General features: G+C 41.5%; 1 protein-coding gene across 1 annotated transcript in view; it reads left to right on the top strand.

The window, feature by feature from the left end:
• The window catches only part of sorcs3a (sortilin related VPS10 domain containing receptor 3a), a 257,955-nt gene extending 238,630 nt beyond the window's left edge, over nucleotides 1-19,325 (top strand). The window contains exons 23-27 of the mRNA XM_075463343.1: nucleotides 10,435-10,566; nucleotides 11,033-11,132; nucleotides 15,227-15,332; nucleotides 15,964-16,124; nucleotides 17,737-19,325. Of these exons, the coding sequence (XP_075319458.1) occupies nucleotides 10,435-10,566; nucleotides 11,033-11,132; nucleotides 15,227-15,332; nucleotides 15,964-16,124; nucleotides 17,737-17,795 (558 nt within the window). The 3' untranslated portion in view covers nucleotides 17,796-19,325. The remainder of the gene's footprint in view (nucleotides 1-10,434; nucleotides 10,567-11,032; nucleotides 11,133-15,226; nucleotides 15,333-15,963; nucleotides 16,125-17,736) is intronic.
• Nucleotides 19,326-19,935: the final 610 nt, after the last annotated feature.

The following is a 19,935-nucleotide window of genomic DNA, read 5'->3' as shown; positions in this document are numbered from 1 at the left end:
AAATACCTCGCTACGTATTCAAACGGACGTTAAACACCTCGCTACGTATTCAAACGGATGTTAAACACCTCGCTACGTATTCTCACAGACGTTAAACACCTCGCTACGTATTCACATGGACATTAAACACCTCGCTACGTATTCAAACGGATGTTAAACACCTCGCTACGTATTCTCACAGACGTTAAACACCTCATTACGTATTCAAACGGATGTTAAACATCTCGCTACGTATTCACACGGACGTTAAAGACCTCGCTACGTATTCACACAGACGTTAAACACCTCGCTACATATTCACACGGACGTTAAACACCTCGCTACGTATTCAAACGGACGTTAAAAACCTCGCTACGTATTCACATGGACGTCAAATACCTCGCTACGTATTCAAACGGACGTTAAACACCTCGCTACGTATTCACATGGACGTCAAATACCTCGCTACGTATTCAAACGGACGTTAAACACCTCGCTACGTATTCAAACGGATGTTAAACACCTCGCTACGTATTCTCACAGACGTTAAACACCTCGCTACGTATTCACATGGACATTAAACACCTCGCTACGTATTCAAACGGATGTTAAACACCTCGCTACGTATTCTCACAGACGTTAAACACCTCATTACGTATTCAAACGGATGTTAAACATCTCGCTACGTATTCACACGGACGTTAAAGACCTCGCTACGTATTCACACGGACGTTAAAGACCTCGCTACGTATTCACACGGACGTTAAAGACCTCGCTACGTATTCACACGGACGTTAAACACTTCGCTACGTATTCATATGGACATTAAACACCTCGCTACGTATTCACATGGACGTTAAACACCTCACTACGTATTCAAACAGACGTTAAACACCTCGCTACGTATTCACATGGACATTAAACACCTCGCTACGTATTCACACGGACGTTAAACACCTCACTACGTATTCAAACGGATGTTAAACACCTCGCTACGTATTCACACGGACGTTAAAGACCTCGCTACGTATTCACACGGACGTTAAACATCTCGCTACATCTTTCTAGAACAGGAGGAGACTTTTTTTTTATTTTTATATTTTTTTCATTTTGTTTTCATGTAAAAAGTAGAACAGACATAACAATAACAACAACAGTAACAACCCCCCGGCTCAGACACGCAAAATTAAATTACAAAAAGATACCTGTTTTTGAAAATAGGAAGGTTCTGACAGAGGGAGAGGAACCTGGGAAGGGAGACCATTTTAATCGAGTTAATACGCCCGATCATAGACATAGGCAAGATCTTCCAAGCCTCTATATTTCCCTTAAGCCTGGCCACATACTCTGAAAATTTTAATTTGAATAGGAGTCTGGGCTCCTTGGGTATTGTCAGGCCAAGATATGTAAAGTGGTCTTTAACCAACCTAAAAGGGAAGTTTTCTAGGAAACCGGGCATGTAGGTGTTGGAGAGGGGCATAAATTCGCTCTTTGCCCAGTTAATTGTATACCCAGACAGCTTTTCGAAAGAGGTGATCAGTTCTAGCAGAAGGGGAACAGATTTTTCTGGCTTTTTTTAGGCCTAATATGACATCGTCTGCGTACAGGCTAATGAGCATTTCAGTACCTCCCACTTCCAAGCCCACAATTTCCGGATGGGTTCTTATCTTTAAGGCGAGGGGCTCCAGCGCGACAGCAAAGAGGGCAGGCGAGAGAGGGCAGCCCCGCTGTACCGAGCGACGCAAAGGGAATAGTGACGATAGTGATGAGCACATCGGGTTAGCATATATCAGTCTCACCCAAGATACAAAAGAGTCACCAAACCCGAATCTGTGCAGGGATTCTAACATATATGGCCACTCGACCTGGTCGAAAACCTTGTGTGCGTCCAGAGACAAAATTGCTGCCCCGCTGGTCTCAACGTGATCGGCATACATAACATTAAGAAGGCACCTGACATTGGAGAAAGAAAATCTACCGGGGATGAACCCTGTCTGGTCAGGATGAATTATAGCCGACAAATACTAGTTTAACCGACCAGCTAATATTTTGGTTATTATTTTCTTGTCCGAATTCTGAAGAGCAATAGGTCTATAGCTGCCCGGGTCTGTTTCCTCCCTGCCCTTCTTCCGAATGAGGGAGATATTGGCCTCATAAAGTGTTTTTGGTAACATTTTGTCCCTCTTAGAACTAACCATCATCCTGAGCAAAAGCGGAGCAAGAATGCCACCGAACTTCTTATAGAATTTGCAGCCGAAGCCCGTCAGGTCCGGACACTTTGCCTGATGGGAAGGACTTAAAGCAGAGATTATTTCTTCCAGTGTAAAATCGGAGTCTAGATCTTCCCTGGCCGCATCACTAAGTTTAGGTGTTTCAAGAGAGTCAAAAAAGTTGTGGGTGGCATCACATTTAGAAGAGTAGAGCTCATTGTAAAACTCTTTGAAACGATCATTTATCTCTATAGGGTCGGTCAACAAGGCGCCTGCCTCAGATTTAATATTGTGAATCGTCCTGGAAGCCTGCATGCCCTTGAGCTGCCGCGACAGGAGCCCCATGGCCCCCAGTTCAAAATGTTTTTGCCTCAGTTTCAGAAGGAGGCTGTTTGTCTGGCTTCTTAAAATGCAGTTATACTCATATTTGAGCTCAACTATCTTATTGTAGTCTTCAGAAGACATTGAGGTTCGGTATGCCGCTTCATAGGTGGGGAGAGTATCCCTGATTTCTAACAAACGCTTCTCTCTCTCTTTTTTGATGGCAGATTCATAGGAAATTATGTCTCCGTGAATAACGACCTTTAGAGTTTCCCAAAGAGTAGAATCCGACACGTCACTGTTGTCGTTAATTTCTATAAAGGTTTTTAGTTTGGTAGTAATAGTTTCCACAAAGTTAACATCGGTGTGGATGCGGGAAGTGATCGGCGCCAAGCAGTTTGGGGATTAGTCAGGAGACAAACTCGGTGGGTTTTCCCTCTTCTTCGCCCTCTTGTATCCCCACGATTTTGATGTTGTGTCTCCGAGAGCGGACCTCAAGATCCTGCACTTTAGCGCGAAGCTGTGTGTTACACTTCTCCAGCTCAGAGTGTCTGGCCTCAAGTGTTAGCATGCGTGCATCAAGTTCAATAGCAGCCTGCTCCTGACTAGCCACACGAGCTTGTAGCTCTGCCTGTGAGGCTGCAAATGCATGAAGCTTGGTCTCGAAAGCATCGAAACGCTCATTAATGCAGCGCAGGATCGACTCGGACATCTCCTTATATATAGCATAAGTCTTGTCTGGTGGTGTGTCCAGCTGAATGGGGGAGTCATTGCCGGTCCCGATGTTAGCACCAGTACTAGCATTAGCACTAGCTCTCGTTGTGGCGGTTTGTCCCTCCGTGGTTTTGGGTCTGTTGGGAATGCTCGGCTTCGGCATGTTGCGTTTTCAACTCAGTAAAGTTCTTTGGGAGGCATATATATTCACTTTCACAACTTGTAAGCAGAAAGATGCGGTATTAAAACAGTTTTTCAAAGTGGCGGAGAGGAGCACATGAGAAACACGTCTACATCCTATACATGCTCACTAGCGCCCTCTCCAGGAGACTTTTAACAAATAGCTGCATCTGTTTGGGAGATCCATGTTTACATTGTTCTAGGTGACGGAGAAGTTTGATTATTCCAAAAACGCGGAGGAGCTAAGTTAGCTCAGTCCTAAGAGAGATCCCACGTTTTTCACTTTCCTTACACACAAATACTTTGTTGGTGTTAGAACTTATGTACATAGTTTTGTTTAGATGTTCCAGAAGGTTGTGACATGTAGCGTCTGGCCTTGAACATGCAGAGATGCCAGTTAGGATGTGCAATCTGAGCAGGACCTCATTTCACAGCACTGAAGGGAAAAACATGTTTAATCAACTTCAGGTCTGTCAAAGTAACCATCGTCAGATATTGACGGTGGAGCAGGAGTGACCCAGAGTGCAAAGCTTGAAATAATCCTCCTGAACACTGCAAACTGTATGATGTCTGCTCTGATGTTTTTCTGCTCCTTTACATTACAGTAACCACCCACACTTGACAGCTGTGACTGTGTTCAAAGCACAAACATCTATCTTCTCCATTGTGCCGCCATGTAGGTATCTCATTATTAAGAGGAAATATGCATCAGAGGGAGAAAAGACAGCTCCTTGATAGGGAGAACTTCATTGTACATCAGATGAGATTATTTTGGTCGTCTAACAAGTTACATGCAGTTTCAGCATCACAGTGAGTTCCACATTCAACAGCTCTGTGTGTGATCATAGAACTGAGAGTATGAAAATCAGAGGAAACGGAGGGTGAAAACGAAGGTTCCAATAGGTGCTTTTTTATTCTATGACACCAGTGGCTGAATTGTCACTTTTGTTTGTTTTCATCGTCTGACATTCTCCTGTCAGTTTGATATCAGGTGCTCCTCCTGTGAACGAGCTGCAGATCTGTTTATATGAGCACAGATGACACCGAGTTCATTTCCAGACAAACATATCGTCCAAGTGCTGACAGGAGGCTGCTTTTCCTGCTTTTGGTCATGGTTGGGAACGCTTGCCTGAGATAGAGGCTCTTCAACATAGTAAACAACTCCCCATCTATAAAATAGGAGATGAGAGAGTGAAGAAGGTGTAATTAAAGTCTAGGTCCATTTAACAGGGTTGTGGCACCGTGTTACATGTTGAATCTTTCAGGTCATGGCTTTGCACTCTTCACCTGCACACATTGCACGACCACTGCTGATCCTGACCACACGTGCGGTAATGGAGGTTATTTCATTCCACTCTGTCTGGCTGCAACTACCTCCCTCTCAAATTCCCTCAACATTTCTCAACTCAAAGCAACACACTTTACAGTCTCCACACTCCCCCACGACTCCCCTTGAAGGTTAATGCAAGCTATCATCTCTTTATTGCTTCCCTAAAGGTACTGAAAATCTTTGTCATCCAGCTGGTTCCTGCTAAACCATGCAGTCATGAAACTGTTGAAAATGTACAAACAAATGCAAGGATTATGATAATTGTATGGCTCTAATAATTTCCCTTTAGTTTAACGGAGAACACATTGGGTTGTGATTCATCTCATGATATTTCTAATTAGAATTTCCTTAATTTAGCTTCAGTGTGTTGGAAGTCCAGTTCATGACTGTACTTCAGTTTGGACCAGATAAATTGCCATAAATATGTGCAGTCATTGTCCCCAGGAATTAATTCCTATGAGCTTTATTGATAATAAGCATTGATTTCATCTAAGTGAAAAGGATGGTGCTGTTCTTTTATTTGATCACCAGTTCATCACTTTGGTAAAGAATAAAATATATCAACAAATGCCATAAAATGTTGCATCTATAGTCATGAGATAATTCATCTTTTTTTGCTCTGTTATCAGCCAAAAAAAGTCATTTAAACAGGATCTGATTGGGATTCTGTATCCTGGCAACAATCTCAAATATCCATGTTCTCCACAAGACAAATTGTAATATGTTTGATGATCTCTTGACTTCCTCTGTGGGTCAGTCTGAGAGGTCATGAACTTTGCCGTCGCATCAGAAGAGCAGATGGGACTGATTTTCAATCCTCTAATGAGTGATAGTTCTTTGAAAAGTTGTATTCACTCATGCATCGCATCAGATTTATTCTTTTTAGTGGCACTGCTGTACTTTTAGTTTAATTTTCTCCTTTTTTGGCTCTTTCCTTTAGAATAAACTGCACACAAACACCAGACAACACACCGCCTGAATTTTATACTGAACTCAATATAAAACTGAAGATTTTCGGCCTATTTGTATTAAATCAGAATCACAACATGTCAAATCAAGCTTTACTTGTTTTGGAACCCCTTGATGAATAAATTTTAGTCGTGTTTATAATCTAAATTAACAAAATGAAACCCAACCAGGCAACATCGTCCTCGCTCCGTCTCATTTCTCCTTTCTGATCGAGCAGTTAATTCTGCGGCATCAGGACTCCATGTGAGCCCACAAACACGTTTAAACTAATGACTGATGGCATCGAGGGTAAACACGGTTAAAGCGCATTGATTTTTTTACGTTTTCTTTTTTTTATCAGTGGCTATTGCCTCTTTTGACATTTTATTCTCTTTATCGCCCCCTTTTCTCATTGCTAGACGTGCCCATGGCCATCATTTGTCTACTACTTACTCCAATAGTGATTTCTGTGTTTGATAATTGATGTACTGTGGCTGTACGGGCTCCATTGTCCGCGTAGGCTGTAGAGAAAACAGCAAAAACGTTGCAGGCACTGAAATAAAGAATGATTGCCACCCAGCCTCACCTTCCCTTTGTCCCATGTGGGCTGGTTAAAAGCCGAGGACGACAAACTGCTGTTCCTGAAACAAAGATAGAAAACGTTTTTGTTCTCTTGATTTGTTTTTAAATGAGCGGCTGCTGTTCGGCCGACAGCTGACTTTGACACAGGCTCTATGTATGAAATAAAACAGTTAAATGTAATATTAGAGCCAGTAGCTTCTGAAGTGACCCCACAGTATTCAGAGTTATGCTCAAATGGTTGCAGGCTTACGTGTGTGTGTGTAGAGAACAGCTGTCAAACTAATAAACCCGTCTCAGAGATTCTGTCCCTCTCAGAGTCTGTAATATGTGCCATTTTAATTTTGGCCTCAGTCATCGTCATCATTCTATTCTCTTAAATCGTCTCAGGGATTGAGTTTGAACTCATGACCCTTGTGATCATCTCATATTGAGCAGTTTGTTCTGTTAAGATGTGGAACTTCTTCTGGGATGGTGGGTCTGTCTTGTACCATTTTCTTGTAATTGCCTTTTTACAGGCTACTAACATAATTTTCAATATGTATCTATCATCTTTCAACACAACATTTTCCATAATAACACCAAGATATAATAATGTACAAGGCTTGGATACAACATAACCCAAAATTCTGCACATAACCAAATGAACATCTTCCCAGAATTTTGTGATTTTAGGACAGAGCCAGAACACATGTGAGTGGTTCACATTTACATCTCCACAGCTTCTCCAACATGGCTGTGATAATGAAGTATGTTTATTCCTAATTTTGGGTGTTATAAAAAATCTAATTCAATTTTTCCAGCAATGTAGTCTCCAAACATGTGATGATGTTGTTGACTGCTGTGTTTTCCAAATATGTGACCATTCATCATCAGATATGTTCACACCTAGCTCTGTCTGCCACTTCAGTTTTACATATGTCGTTGTATTCCCACTTATCTCCATTATATCCCCATAAATTGCAGAGATTATTCTGAATTTCTTTGCATTATAGGCTTCAGTTATGGTTTTGATTATTGAATTTGTGTCCAGGTTTACACTGTTTTTTATTTCTTTACTGAAAAGGTTCCTCATCTGCAAGTATCTAAAATGATCTTGTTTACTTAAATCATATTTTTGTTTAATCTCCTGGAAGCTCATAAAATTCCCATTTTTAATTGTTGTACATATCGCTGTTAATCCATTAGGAATCCATTGTTTAAATCTTTGGTCAAGAGAACCAGGGATAAAACCCTTGTCATAAGCTATCCACCGAAGCAGTCCGAGCTCTTTCTCTAATTTATATTTTCGTACCAGATTAAACCATAATTTTAACGTAAACTAAGTGACTGTATTCACCTGTTTAATTACACTCATTGCTTCTTCTCGGTCTCCAATAAGACTTTGAATTTCTCTTCCTTGTAGGCCTACCAATTTTTCAAAATTCTTCCATTTGGCTACATAATCTTTGTCACACCAACAAATTATATATCTAATTTGTGCAGCATGAAAATATCCCTTGAGGTTTGGCAGTGCCAAACCCTCTTTATCCTTTCCAATCTGTAATGTTTCAAATTTGATTCTCGGTCTGTGACCATTCCATATAAACCTTGAAATGATTTTGTCCCACAGTCTGAATTGTTTTTCGGTTATCTCAATGGGTAGTGACTGAAACAGGTAGAGAAGTCGGGGTAGAACACTCATTTTTATGGTCTCTATTCGTGAACCAATGTCTCAACTTGTTTGTTTTTTAAGGAGGAAGAAAATTGCAATTACTGATTATATCGAATCGCAATACTTGTAGAATCGCAATTATCAAGAATCGTGATACAAATCGAATCGTGACCAAAGCATATCGTCCCACCCCCAATTGTTTTCCTTCTGTAGTCAGTTAATATACACTACCGTTCAAAAGTTTGGGGTCACCCTAACAATTTTGTGTTTTCCATGAAAAGTCACACTTATTCACCACCATACGTTGTGAAATGAGTCAAGACATTGACAAGGTTAGAAATAATGATTTGTATTTGAAATAACATTGTTTTTACATCAAACTTTGCTTTCGTCAAAGAATCCTCCATTTGCAGCAATTACAGCATTGCAGACCTTTGGCATTCTAGCTGTTAATTTGTTGAGGTAAGCTGGAGAAATTGCACCCCACGCTTCTAGAAGCAGCTCCCACAAGTTGGATTGGTTGGATGGGCACTTCTTGCGTACCATACGGTCAAGCTGCTCCCACAACAGCTCAATGGGGTTCAGATCTGGTGACTGCGCTGGCCACTCCATTACTGATAGATTACCAGCTGCCTGCTTCTGCTGTAAATAGTTCTTGCACAATTTGGAGGTGTGCTTAGGGTCATTGTCCTGTTGTAGGATGAAATTGGCTCCAATCAAGCGCTGTCCACTGGGTATGGTATGGCGTTGCAAAATGGAGTGATAGCCTTCCTTATTCAGAATCCCTTTTACCCTGTACAAATCTCCCACCATACCAGTACCAAAGCAGCCCCAGACCATCACATTACCTCCACCATGCTTAACAGATGGCGTCAGGCATTCTTCCAGCATTTTTTCATTTGTTCTGCGTCTCACAAACGTTCTTCTTTGTGATCCAAACACCTCAAACTTGGATTCATCCGTCCACAACACTTTTTTCCAGTCTTCCTCTGTCCAATGTCTGTGTTCTTTTGCCCATCTTAATCTTTTTCTTTTATTGGCCAGTCTCAGATATGGCTTTTTCTTTACCACTCTGCCCTGAAGCCCAAAATCCCGCAGCCGCCTCTTCACTGTAGATGTTGACACTGGTGTTTTGCGGGTACTATTTAATGAAGATGCCAGTTGGGGACCTGTGAGGCGTCTGTTTCTCAAACTAGAGACTCTAATGTGCTTATCTTCTTGCTTAGTTGTGCAACGCGGCCTCCCACTTCTTTTTCTACTCTGGTTAGAGCCTGTTTGTGCTGTCCTCTGAAGGGAGTAGTACACACCGTTGTAGGAAATCTTCAATTTCTTAGCAATTTCTCGCATGGAATAGCCTTCATTTCTAAGAACAAGAATAGACTGTCGAGTTTCAGATGAAAGTTCTCTTTTTCTGGACATTTTGAGCGTTTAATTGACCCCAGCAATGTGATGCTCCAGAAACTCAATCTGCTCAAAGGAAGGTCAGTTTTGTAGCTTCTGTAATGAGCTAAACGGTTTTCAGATGTGTGAACATGATTGCAGAAGGGTTTTCTAATAATCAATTAGCCTTCTGAGCCAATGAGCAAACACATTGTACCATTAGAACATCCATCCATCCATCCATTATCTATACCGCTGAATCCGTCGATCGGGTCGCGGGCGGGCTGGAGCCTATCCCAGCAGTCAATGGGCGAGAGGCGGGGTACACCCTGGACAGGCCGCCAGTCCATCGCAGGGCCACACCATTAGAACACTGGAGTGATAGTTGGTGGAAATGGGCCTCTATACACCTATGTAGATATTGCACCAAAAACCAGACATTTGCAGCTAGAATAGTCATTTACCACATTAGCAATGTATAGAGTGTATTTCTTTAAAGTTAAGACTAGTTTAAAGTTATCTTCATTGAAAAGTACAGTGCTTTTCCTTAAAAAATAAGGACATTTCAATGTGACCCCAAACTTTTGAACGGTAGTGTAAGTCTGTCCTGTGTTGCCTCGATATGAAGAAGGTTACTGCTGCTCTAAGAATTTCACTTTTCTCTTAAAGCCCGACATGGGTTGACAACCCAAATACACCGAAGACACCAGATGAAGCAAAACCTGAACGTCAGCTTTCAATTGTGGTCTCATTAGTGAAAGGAAACTCATGCACATGAATAAGTTAGCAGAGTTATCCGCAGTCGGGCTGCCACAATATCAGATAAACATCATGGCTAAAAGCATTCCTGACTGTAATATCACTGTGCTATCGATGGGAAACAAAACAAAAAACACTGAAAATAGAAGTTAAGGAGCTTTAAAGATTGTACAAGAAAATTCCAGTTTGCAATCAATCAGTATTATCAGTTTAATATTGATATTTGATCTTATAATGTCACAGTTATCATCAATACCAGCAGATCCAGACGCCCCTACTGGACAGTAATATACATTTAAATGTCTTAAAGCTGATTTTGATCTGAAAGCCTCAGTGTCATATCATGTGATGGCTAATAAATCTTCTCTACCATGTGACAGGTGTCTGACTTCCCAGAGGAGCAGCTATTGGTCGCCGTGTTCCCGGGAGTTCCAACAGCTGCAGAGCTCTTCCTGTTACCCAACAAGAACCAATCAGAGGGAAAGAAGAAGAGTGAGGAGGAGCTCGAGCAGGTAGCTGAAACTGACCGTTTAAAGGAGAAGTTCGTTTATTTTAAACCCGGACCTTATTTCTGGCATAAAATACGTTCATCTACTCACGATAACAGTTTGGTGAAAGTCGGCGTCCTTCAGAAGATATTTAGTTCACTGGAGATCGGCGTATATCCATATAACGAGAGAGAACAGGGCAGAGACAATACAGCCTCTAAATAAGGCATTATCCGTCTTTATTTCACCAATACTTTAAGATGAATGAACGCGTACTATTGCACTGTTAGCTCAGAGCTGCCGTGTTGTTGTTAACCGGGGCTTATGGGAAGCTTTCTACACATGCATCTAGTGGGATGACGTCATCGCCGCCCCGCTGCAGCACAGCTTATTCACTCTGTGAAAAAAAAAAAAACGAACTTCCCCTTTAAAGCTGTTGAAATTCATGAAAGTTCATCTCTCCACATATATTTGTGCTGTTGCTCAACAGGCATCCGGCATCATTGTTGGTGCACTGAACCAAAATCTGGTGGACTTCGAGCTGAAGCCTGGAGTGAGGGTGATCGTGTACAACACGCAGTTAACGCTGGGTGAGAAACACGTCCTCTCAGTGCTTTCAGTGGCGCCATTAAGTTGTCAACTTTAATATCATCTTCAGGCAGAAATTAATTCATTTTAGCATTTTCTGTTTTGGGAGTGCCATGAAACAGAACTGTAATAACCATGTTTTGACAACAAGAATTTTTCTTTGGTCTACCAATTAAAATTCCTGTCAGCCTCCATCGCAGGCACAACAACACAGGGGAGTGTGGGAGGGGTTGGCTTTTAAGTGGCGCTCCTTGAGAGGAGGGATCTTTTTATTCCTGCCATCAAAAGATGAACATCTGTTCCATTTCTTATACAGCCATCCAACCACAAAATGAGTGTTACACTGAGTATAATTATGTTGATTTAGTCCTTGAGAAAGAACGGTGTACAATTTGAGGGCAGAGGCAGATTCAGTAAAAGCTTGAGAGGTCAGCAATATGGGTTCTAACTGCTGGTTGGTTGACAATCAAGACCCTGGAAAGCACCTTGGTGTCAAATCCCTTTTGATTTATGGAGAAACAGACTGAAAAACTACACTTTTTAGACTTAGAGCTGGGTGATTCTCTGTCCTTCATTGTAAGTCACTTCTTAGGTTGTATTCATTGCTTGGCTGGTTTCATTAGCCGCACGGTCTCTGGAGGCACACATCCATGGCTTGTGCGTAGCTCCAAGTAAAAGGTATCAACCGTCTGCCACGTGCTGCTCTGTGATGTTCTGTAGTGTGCCGAAACTCTAATGACATTGGTGGCGTCCCAGCTGGATCCCTCTTTATATTTCACCTCCCAAGAAAAGGTCTGAGAAGCCTTCAAGCTGCATGAGAAAGGTCAGCAGCACACGCAATTCCATCTCTGAGCTGCGGGTCTCAGGAGATTTGTGGAAACTGGAAACTGCATTGTGATTTCCTGCCAGAAACAGACACACATGCACTCTTTAAAACTTTGAATTTAAAAGAATTTAGTGTGGCGCCTTATGAGATAAACCTCGTACAGTGATAGTTATTTTACCCAGAGCACTCGGCTGGTTCTAGTGTGAAATGGATTCACAAAACCGTTTCAAATCCACTGAATTGTGTGGATTACCCGATGGTGTCACCTGCTTTGCTCTGAAACAGCAATTTCACACCAACACACCTGATGACATTTCAGATATTGAAAATAAAAAATCCTGACATGTGTATAAGCTGACGACAGTTGTGAGGATCCTTTCAAAAGAACATGATGAATATTTTTCCCTGTTTATGAGCTAACCTTCAAAGCTTCAACATCCCCCCAACATGTCGGCAGGAAGGCGGAAACACACAGGGTCAACATGGGGGTTCCCTTTGGAACCTGCAAGCTGTGAAATGGCTTTTAAGCCCTTTTTCCATCAGATTCTGTAGCGAATTAAAAGTTATATCGCATTACTTTGTTGCGATATAAGATGCGTTCGGTTGGTTTTCCATCAAACAGGACGATTCTAGCGAAATAAAATGACATCACCGGAACGTGCTGATGCGCATTATTCTGACTCGACCAGATGATTTTCCATTACAAAAGTGGCGAATTGTAGCGAATTAGAATGCTCGGTAGCGGGAATTTAATTGCTCGCGCTGTTATTGTCAGCCTCCTGTTATAACAGTTGCTATAACTTTCAAGGCTACGTACCTTTTCACCATCGGCTTTCGTTTTATTTATTAGGCTAGTTACTTATTTAGAGTTATGGACCGTAGGATAGGACTAAACATGCTGCTAGTGCTGCTATGTCAGCTTATAATAGCCGTCAGAAATTTAAGAAGGAGGATCCTTCATCCGCAGGATCCGCAGCATAATTAATTCTCGCCTTGCTCTCATCGATGAGAGCGAGGCGAGAATTAATTATGCTGCTTCAGGACCTCCCGAATTGTGTTTAAAAAAAGCAGAGTCTCTGCTCTCGACCAGTTGTTTCTTTTATCATCGGACATTGTTGTTACTAGTTGTTGCTGCTGTTTTGATACCGACAGGATAGGTGAAATGGGGCGGCTGAGCGGCTCAACAACAACATTCGAATCCTCGCGCTTTACCAATACCATCTGCGCATGCGTGGCTAGTCTGAATCGCATTAACCTTTTCCATCACTTCTGTAGCGATACAACTTAGCCCTGAACCACCTATTTCGAGCGAATTGATTTAATGCGACAAAACAGGCGTTCTAGCGATTTAACCGTTTTTCCATCACATGTATCGCACTAACTTCTTGATGCGCATCAAATTAAAGCGAATCATGTCGTTGATGGAAAAAGGGCTTAGATAAAGTTTACTGAGGCTGCTGACTTTAAAGGTTGTCATGGGGGTGAGAGTTAAAGGATAAGACCGGTTTTTTGACATTGGGCCCTTGATTTCACATTATAGCATGATGTTCTACTCACCCCTGCTTGTTGTTGGACATTTGGAGCTGTTCCGAAGATATTCGCGAGGCGTCTGGCTGCTCTCTTGAGATATTCGGCCATGAAACGGTTTCCTATGGGCAAGCTTATACAGGCACAAACTATGCTGTTTATAATTTATTAATTACTGTACACTAGCACTGATAACGTGGAGGTGCGTCGCTTACTTAAAAAAATCCGGGTTAATGTAATTTTGATTTTTTTGTCGGAAAGTGGGTGTTACTGACGTCCTCATCGTGCTACTACCACAGACAGCCCACAGACCTGCTGCCTATTTATTCATTCGGCTAAAATTCAAAATTAGTAACCCGGATTTTTTTAAGTAAGCGACGCACCTCCACGTTATCAGTGCTAGTGTACAGTAATTAATAAATTATAAACAGCATAGTTTGTGCCTGTATGAGCTTGCCCATAGGAAACCGTTTCATGGCCGAATATCTCAAGAGAGCAGCCAGACGCCTCGCGAATATCTTCGGAACAGCTCCAAATGACCAACAACAAGCAGGGGTGAGTAGAACATCATGTTATAATGTGAAATCAAGGGCCCAATGTCAAAAAACCGGTCTTATCCTTTAAAGACTGAATCATTGGTTTTATTTTGACCCATTTTTTTTCTTTTTGCTCTGTTTTAATTTGAGTCGGTTTTAGAAAGTATGAGCCCAAAATATATCTAAATTTCATGTCTCATCAGATCACACTCTACGAAATCTTCTCCCACTTTGTAACGTTTGCTTCTCCCAACACTTAAAGACGTTCTGACAGTGAGGACACCAAGTGATGGAGAGTTCCAGCTGTTATTTTGTCCCGTTCTTCCTGCAAACACGTCTCCAGGTGTGCAGCAGCACGGGGTGGTGGTTGTTTCAGAGTTTGGGGACAGGTCAGGACTGCAGGCAGGCCAGTCCAGCACCCGTACCCTCCTCTTCCTCAGCCATGCCTTTGGAACGTGTGCAGAATGTGCTTTTACATGGTCTGCTTAAACAATGCACGGACTTTTCTGCATTAATGCTGCCATCACAGAAGTGGAAATGAGCTTTGCTCATTCGGGCCCTGATCCAACCCCATACCATCCCAGAGCCTGGCTGCAGGGACTGGTTGCTGACAGCAGTCTGGATGCACCTTTTGCTCTTTGCTCCATTTCTTCCAACAAAGATCTGGAACACTGATCGCTCTGACCACAGCACACGTTTCCACCGTGTGACGCTCCATCCCAGACGCCTCCGAGCCCTCAACTTTTTTAGATTTAAATAGAACAGTTCTATTTAGCTGTGCATATGACACCTGAAAGTATTTTATCTGCACTCTTCACTTTTAAATTAATTAATGCTTATTGTTTATGTTTTTTTTTTTTTTTTAATGATTTTATTGCCTTCTTGTGATTTTATGTAGCTGCAAAGCACTTTGAATTACCTTGTGTACGAATTGAGCTCTACAAATAAAATTGCCTTGCCTTGCCTAGAATTATTGCAGGTTTGAAACGTAGGAATGGACGTTAACAAATGAAACCAAGTTGATTAGAATAAACGTCACATATTTGGGTTCATGCTGTCGGCAGTGAAATAAACACCGAACTAAATGTAGTTATCTTCTTTTTGCTTACATTTTCTGATGTGGGGTTGTATTTTACTGCCCTTCTGGTTGTTGAAGAATCGAACAAAAGAAACATTTTCATAACCAGCCTCCTCCCTGCTCCCACAGCACCCCTGGTGGACTCCACCCCCCGACACAGCAGCTCAGCCATGCTCATGCTCCTGTCGGTGGTGTTTCTGGGCCTGGCGGTGTTCCTGATCTACAAGTTTAAGAGGTGCACATCTTTCCGATTACTTCCAGCTCCTGCACCCACAGCATGATCGTATGGAGTCATTGTGGACATCTATTAGGATGTTCTTCATTATTGATTGAAGCAGATGAGCGCAGTCTGGACTGATCGGTCCTGTTTGGTGGTCCCATTAAAGGTTGATACTTTTACATGATTGGAATGTTTGAGGTAAAGCGGTAAAATGAAGAGAAGCGACCACTAAATGTTTTGATATGCAGTTTTTGTGCTTCGGTCTTATTTGCTGAATGAATTATTCATACTTCAAATGAATCTATTGGAAAGTCAGCGGGAATTGGAAAAGCTGTCATTAATTATGGATATGTAATTTTTCCGTCAGTCTAAAGAGATGCATTTTTCAAGAAATCTCACAGCTGACCAAACAGAGCGGTTAATAAGTGGAATGCAGAGTAATTGGAAATAAATTGGATGGCGCCTGAATGAAGATGTACATCACATTGTAACATGTGCAGAGAAAATGTTAATGTTACTCTGATCTATAGATAAGTTACTGAGGTGTCGTTACATTTGTGATGATTTTAAAATCGGCATTATGAATATAATCATCTTAGATCGTTCTGTGCATCAATGATCGACCGCCTCTTTTCCAAAACCTCAGAAAAATACCTTGGATCAACATTTATGCTGAGGTGAACCAGGAGAAGGAGCAGGAGATGATTGGCTCGGTGGGTCAGGGCGACAGCACGCCGAAGATCACTCTGAGTGAGTTCACCACATCCAAAGAACTCATGGAGAAGGAGCTGGATGCCAGGGTGAAGAGTAAGTCAGCCACGCCGTCTACCTGCAGATAGAATCACACCTCATGTGGTTTAGCATCGATAGAAGACGGAATCCTCTCATTCAGGATGTCCTGAAGGGTTTTCATCATAGAAAAGAATAGATTTATGGTTTATTTTATTCTAACAGCTGCATTACTGAAAGCAGCTAATAAACAACTAGTCAGTCGTCTTTGTTTCACTCCAACGAGTCCTGAAGTACCAGCAGACAGCAGTACAGGTGACTTTCTGTAGTTCTGACCTGCACGTTTAAACTAGGGCTGACTTTAGAAAATTGCACCCGGGTGGAAAACTTCAAACACCAAAAACAAGTGTCGATAAATATATGGATTCATTCCCCATTGTTTCCCTTCAGATTTAAGCAGATTAAGACCTTGAGTCATTATTGCAGGACAGGAGGCAACCATGTAATAATCAAATCTTACCAAAATGCATCTGTAAAAAGATGAGAAGAGAATTCTTTGGAAAAGAAAAAACAAAGATATACTGATAGAGTTTTTAAATTTGAGCTTTTTTCTCTGAAATTAAAGGTTAGAAAGACAGAAAATTACATTCTAATTTGTAATTAATCATTATTCAAATTTGGCCTTTGAATTTAGGTTTTCTTGAACAAATGTTAGAATGAAGCATTTTGCTCTTTTTTTTGATCCATCATCACATTAATCCTTGCAGGTATGTCCGATTATCAGAAATTTTTGCTGTTTGAGATAAAATGGAGCTGTGAGGATGATTTTTATTTACTTTTCCACAGTAGAAAAAGATCCAAACAAAGAGTATCAGCGGCTGTCAGAGCTGCAAAGTTATCCCGATGGTTACTGTGTGTTTGAGAACGTCAGCGGTCCTGTTTGATACGCTGACAGCAGCTGGAACTGCACATTAAAAGGAAAACCACCAACTTCTTAAATTATTTGTTATAAAGTGCTAAGTATCCAGACACAAAATCAATCATAATTGTTCCATGTATGGCAGCACCACTCAAAAGGAATTCAATCGGAGAGAAAAAGCAGAAACCAGCCTGTTCCAAAAGCTTTGGAGTCTGTGTTCAAATACGATTTATGTCATTTTTATTCTTTCAGCGTCGAATAATATCATAAACCTCACAAACCTGTGCGACTCACAAAACAAGTATCATAACTAAATAAATGTGTTATTCTGTCTTATTCGGTGCCGTCTAATAGACTCTGTGGTTAACGGGTTCATCGAGAAAAGAACTGAAAGATGATTCAATGATTAGAAAAATGGAACCCTGATTAACCCCGACTGCCTACAGCTGACCACAGCCTTGGAAGAAAGATATCCCATCATTGTTTATACCTGATTATCAGCTCATCATCATCCATTATGAAGCTGGATATTATTTATTTTATTACACTTTCAGATTTTTAGGCAATGAATTTCTGTATAAAAGTTCTCATTGAATATGTGCTCGTTTATGGATTTAAACATATAAAAAAGCATTCTCACAGCAGATATCGGTGTAATTTCACTGCTTTCTGACAGCCTCTTTGAATATCAAAGAGTTTATTTGTTTTACAGAAATTAAAGCCAAGTCTCTGCTGTTTTTTTCCTCTTTTCTTTCATTTATTTCTGCTCAGGAGGAGTCGGAAACGCCTACGAGAGCACAAGGGAGATTCCAAACTGCACCAGTGTGTGAGCTGCAGAGCGACAGTCGATGTACAGAGCGAGGTGTTGAAGCGATCGGGGGTTCTCTCTTTCTGTTTTGTAATTATCAAACACAACCGATGTTAATAGTTTTCTAAAAAAAAACTCATTTATACAGACGTGCATGGATGTGTCGTTCTGCAACATCCATGCAGCAAATTTACTTAATGAGATCATTGTAATGACTGAGGAAACTTCAGTTTTGTGGATGTATAAGCTGCGTAACGACGTGCATTTGCTGAGTGAAATATCGAGTTCTGTAAATTTCCTGAGGAGTTTGCTTTGAGAATAATTTCTGCCTACATGTAGACTTATAATGTCTGAGTCTTCGAACAGGGAATCTTATTTAAATGGACAATGTTGTCTTTGGTTCTGTTAAATGTATATATTATTACTTTCTACATGCTCGTTGTCCGCGGCGACGGCAGAAGATCTGACAATGGTCTGTTTTTTTTTGAAAATGTGTTAAAAAGTTAGACATTACTTAAAGAAACCCATTTTGCTTTGCTAAGTTCCTTGACTTGTGCATGTTATTACTGAGGAAACAATTTGTGTGTTGTAGATAAGCAAGTGTTGTAAATAATTATTTTCTAAACATCTGCTCAGACTTGGTTCTGCTTTCACGCTTCACTTACTGGTGGCTGAAAGGATTCATTAAATGGTTAATGCAGGTGGAACTGTTACGGATTTCACCTGCAACAATGTGGACATCATCCTGTCTGATATATTTATATTTTCATTACAAACGTATACACCATAACCAGGCATTTTACCTACTATAGATGTATCTGAACTCTTTGAACCAAATTTTAACAGCTGCTGGCATCGTTGCATTACATTTAGCCTTTGAGTTGATGGCTCTTATAGTTCTGATTTGGCCTCAGAACAGAACATTTAAAAGGATTCTGGCCAGTGATCAAATTCATCGGATTTAACAGCTCGGGAGAAAATGGGGACAATTTAGAATAGATGTGTATATCCTCTAAATTACTTGAATGCACCTTACGTGATTACATCACCCTTATAGTTGTTGCTAAGTGATGTTGGTCCCAACGTTTTCGTGGTGTGACACTGCTGATTTGGTCCCTCTTGATGAGGACGACGGATGGCAGATGGTGTTAAACTGCTCACTGGGACGAGACCCTTCTGAAACATTTCCACAGTCACTTGCAAATAGATCCCTGCAGAACGCCACATGCTTTGAACATACTTCTACAACCTCTGGACACTGTGGCGTCGGCAATGCACGTCTACATGTTATAGCTTTTGCTGCCAGTAGGGGGCGCTCTCAGAACTATGTGAAGCAATCTGAACTGGGCTTCTCGTGGCTGCGTTGGTGCCGTTGTTGGTCCTTTAGCTTTGCTCAGTCACAATCAAAACAAAGTCAAAGTTGTCAGAGATCTGCTTCGTGGTGGAACTGGTTGTGTTAAAGGGATAGTTCGCCTCTTGACATGAAGCTGTATGACATCCAATATTAGCAATATCATTTATGAACATTTTCTTCCCCCCTGCTGCGTCCTGTGAGCCGAGTTCCAGCCTCGTTTTGGTGTTGATGAAGGTAGTCCAGCTAGTTGGCTGGGGTTTAAAAAATAAAGCGTTTTGCTTCTCTAAACAATATGCGTTCAAAAGAGTAATACATTTGCATCACAAAATCGTTCTCCAGGAAAAAGTCAGACCTCACAATCGCTTGGCGCTATTCGCTGCGTGCTGTGTAAACTGTGTAGACCGTGCAGACCGAGCAGTAAACACCGTAACAGTCGCGGTTGTCGGCAGGCAGCAGCACGCAGTGATATGAAGGGAGGCAAAAATAGCGCCAAGCGATTGTGAGGTCTGACTTTTTCATGGAGAACGATTTTGTGATGCAAATGTATTACTCTTTTGAACGCATATTGCTTTGAGAAGCAAAACGCTTTATTTTTTAAACCCCAGCCAACTAGCCGGACTACCTTCGTGGATGCCAAAACGAGGCTGGAACTGGGCTCACAGGACGCAGTAGGGGGTAAGAAAATGTTGATGCACGATATTGCTAGTATGGAATGTCATACAGCTTCATGTCAAAAGAGGCGAACTATCCCTTTAAATACAGAAGAGAGTCCAGTGCAGCTGTCGTCTGTATTTTTCACACGTGCTGT

The sequence above is a fragment of the Odontesthes bonariensis genome, chromosome 4 (genome assembly GCF_027942865.1).
Source record: "Odontesthes bonariensis isolate fOdoBon6 chromosome 4, fOdoBon6.hap1, whole genome shotgun sequence".
Classification (NCBI taxonomy): Eukaryota; Metazoa; Chordata; class Actinopteri; order Atheriniformes; family Atherinopsidae; genus Odontesthes; species Odontesthes bonariensis.
This window is presented reverse-complemented; position numbering and strand designations above follow the sequence as displayed.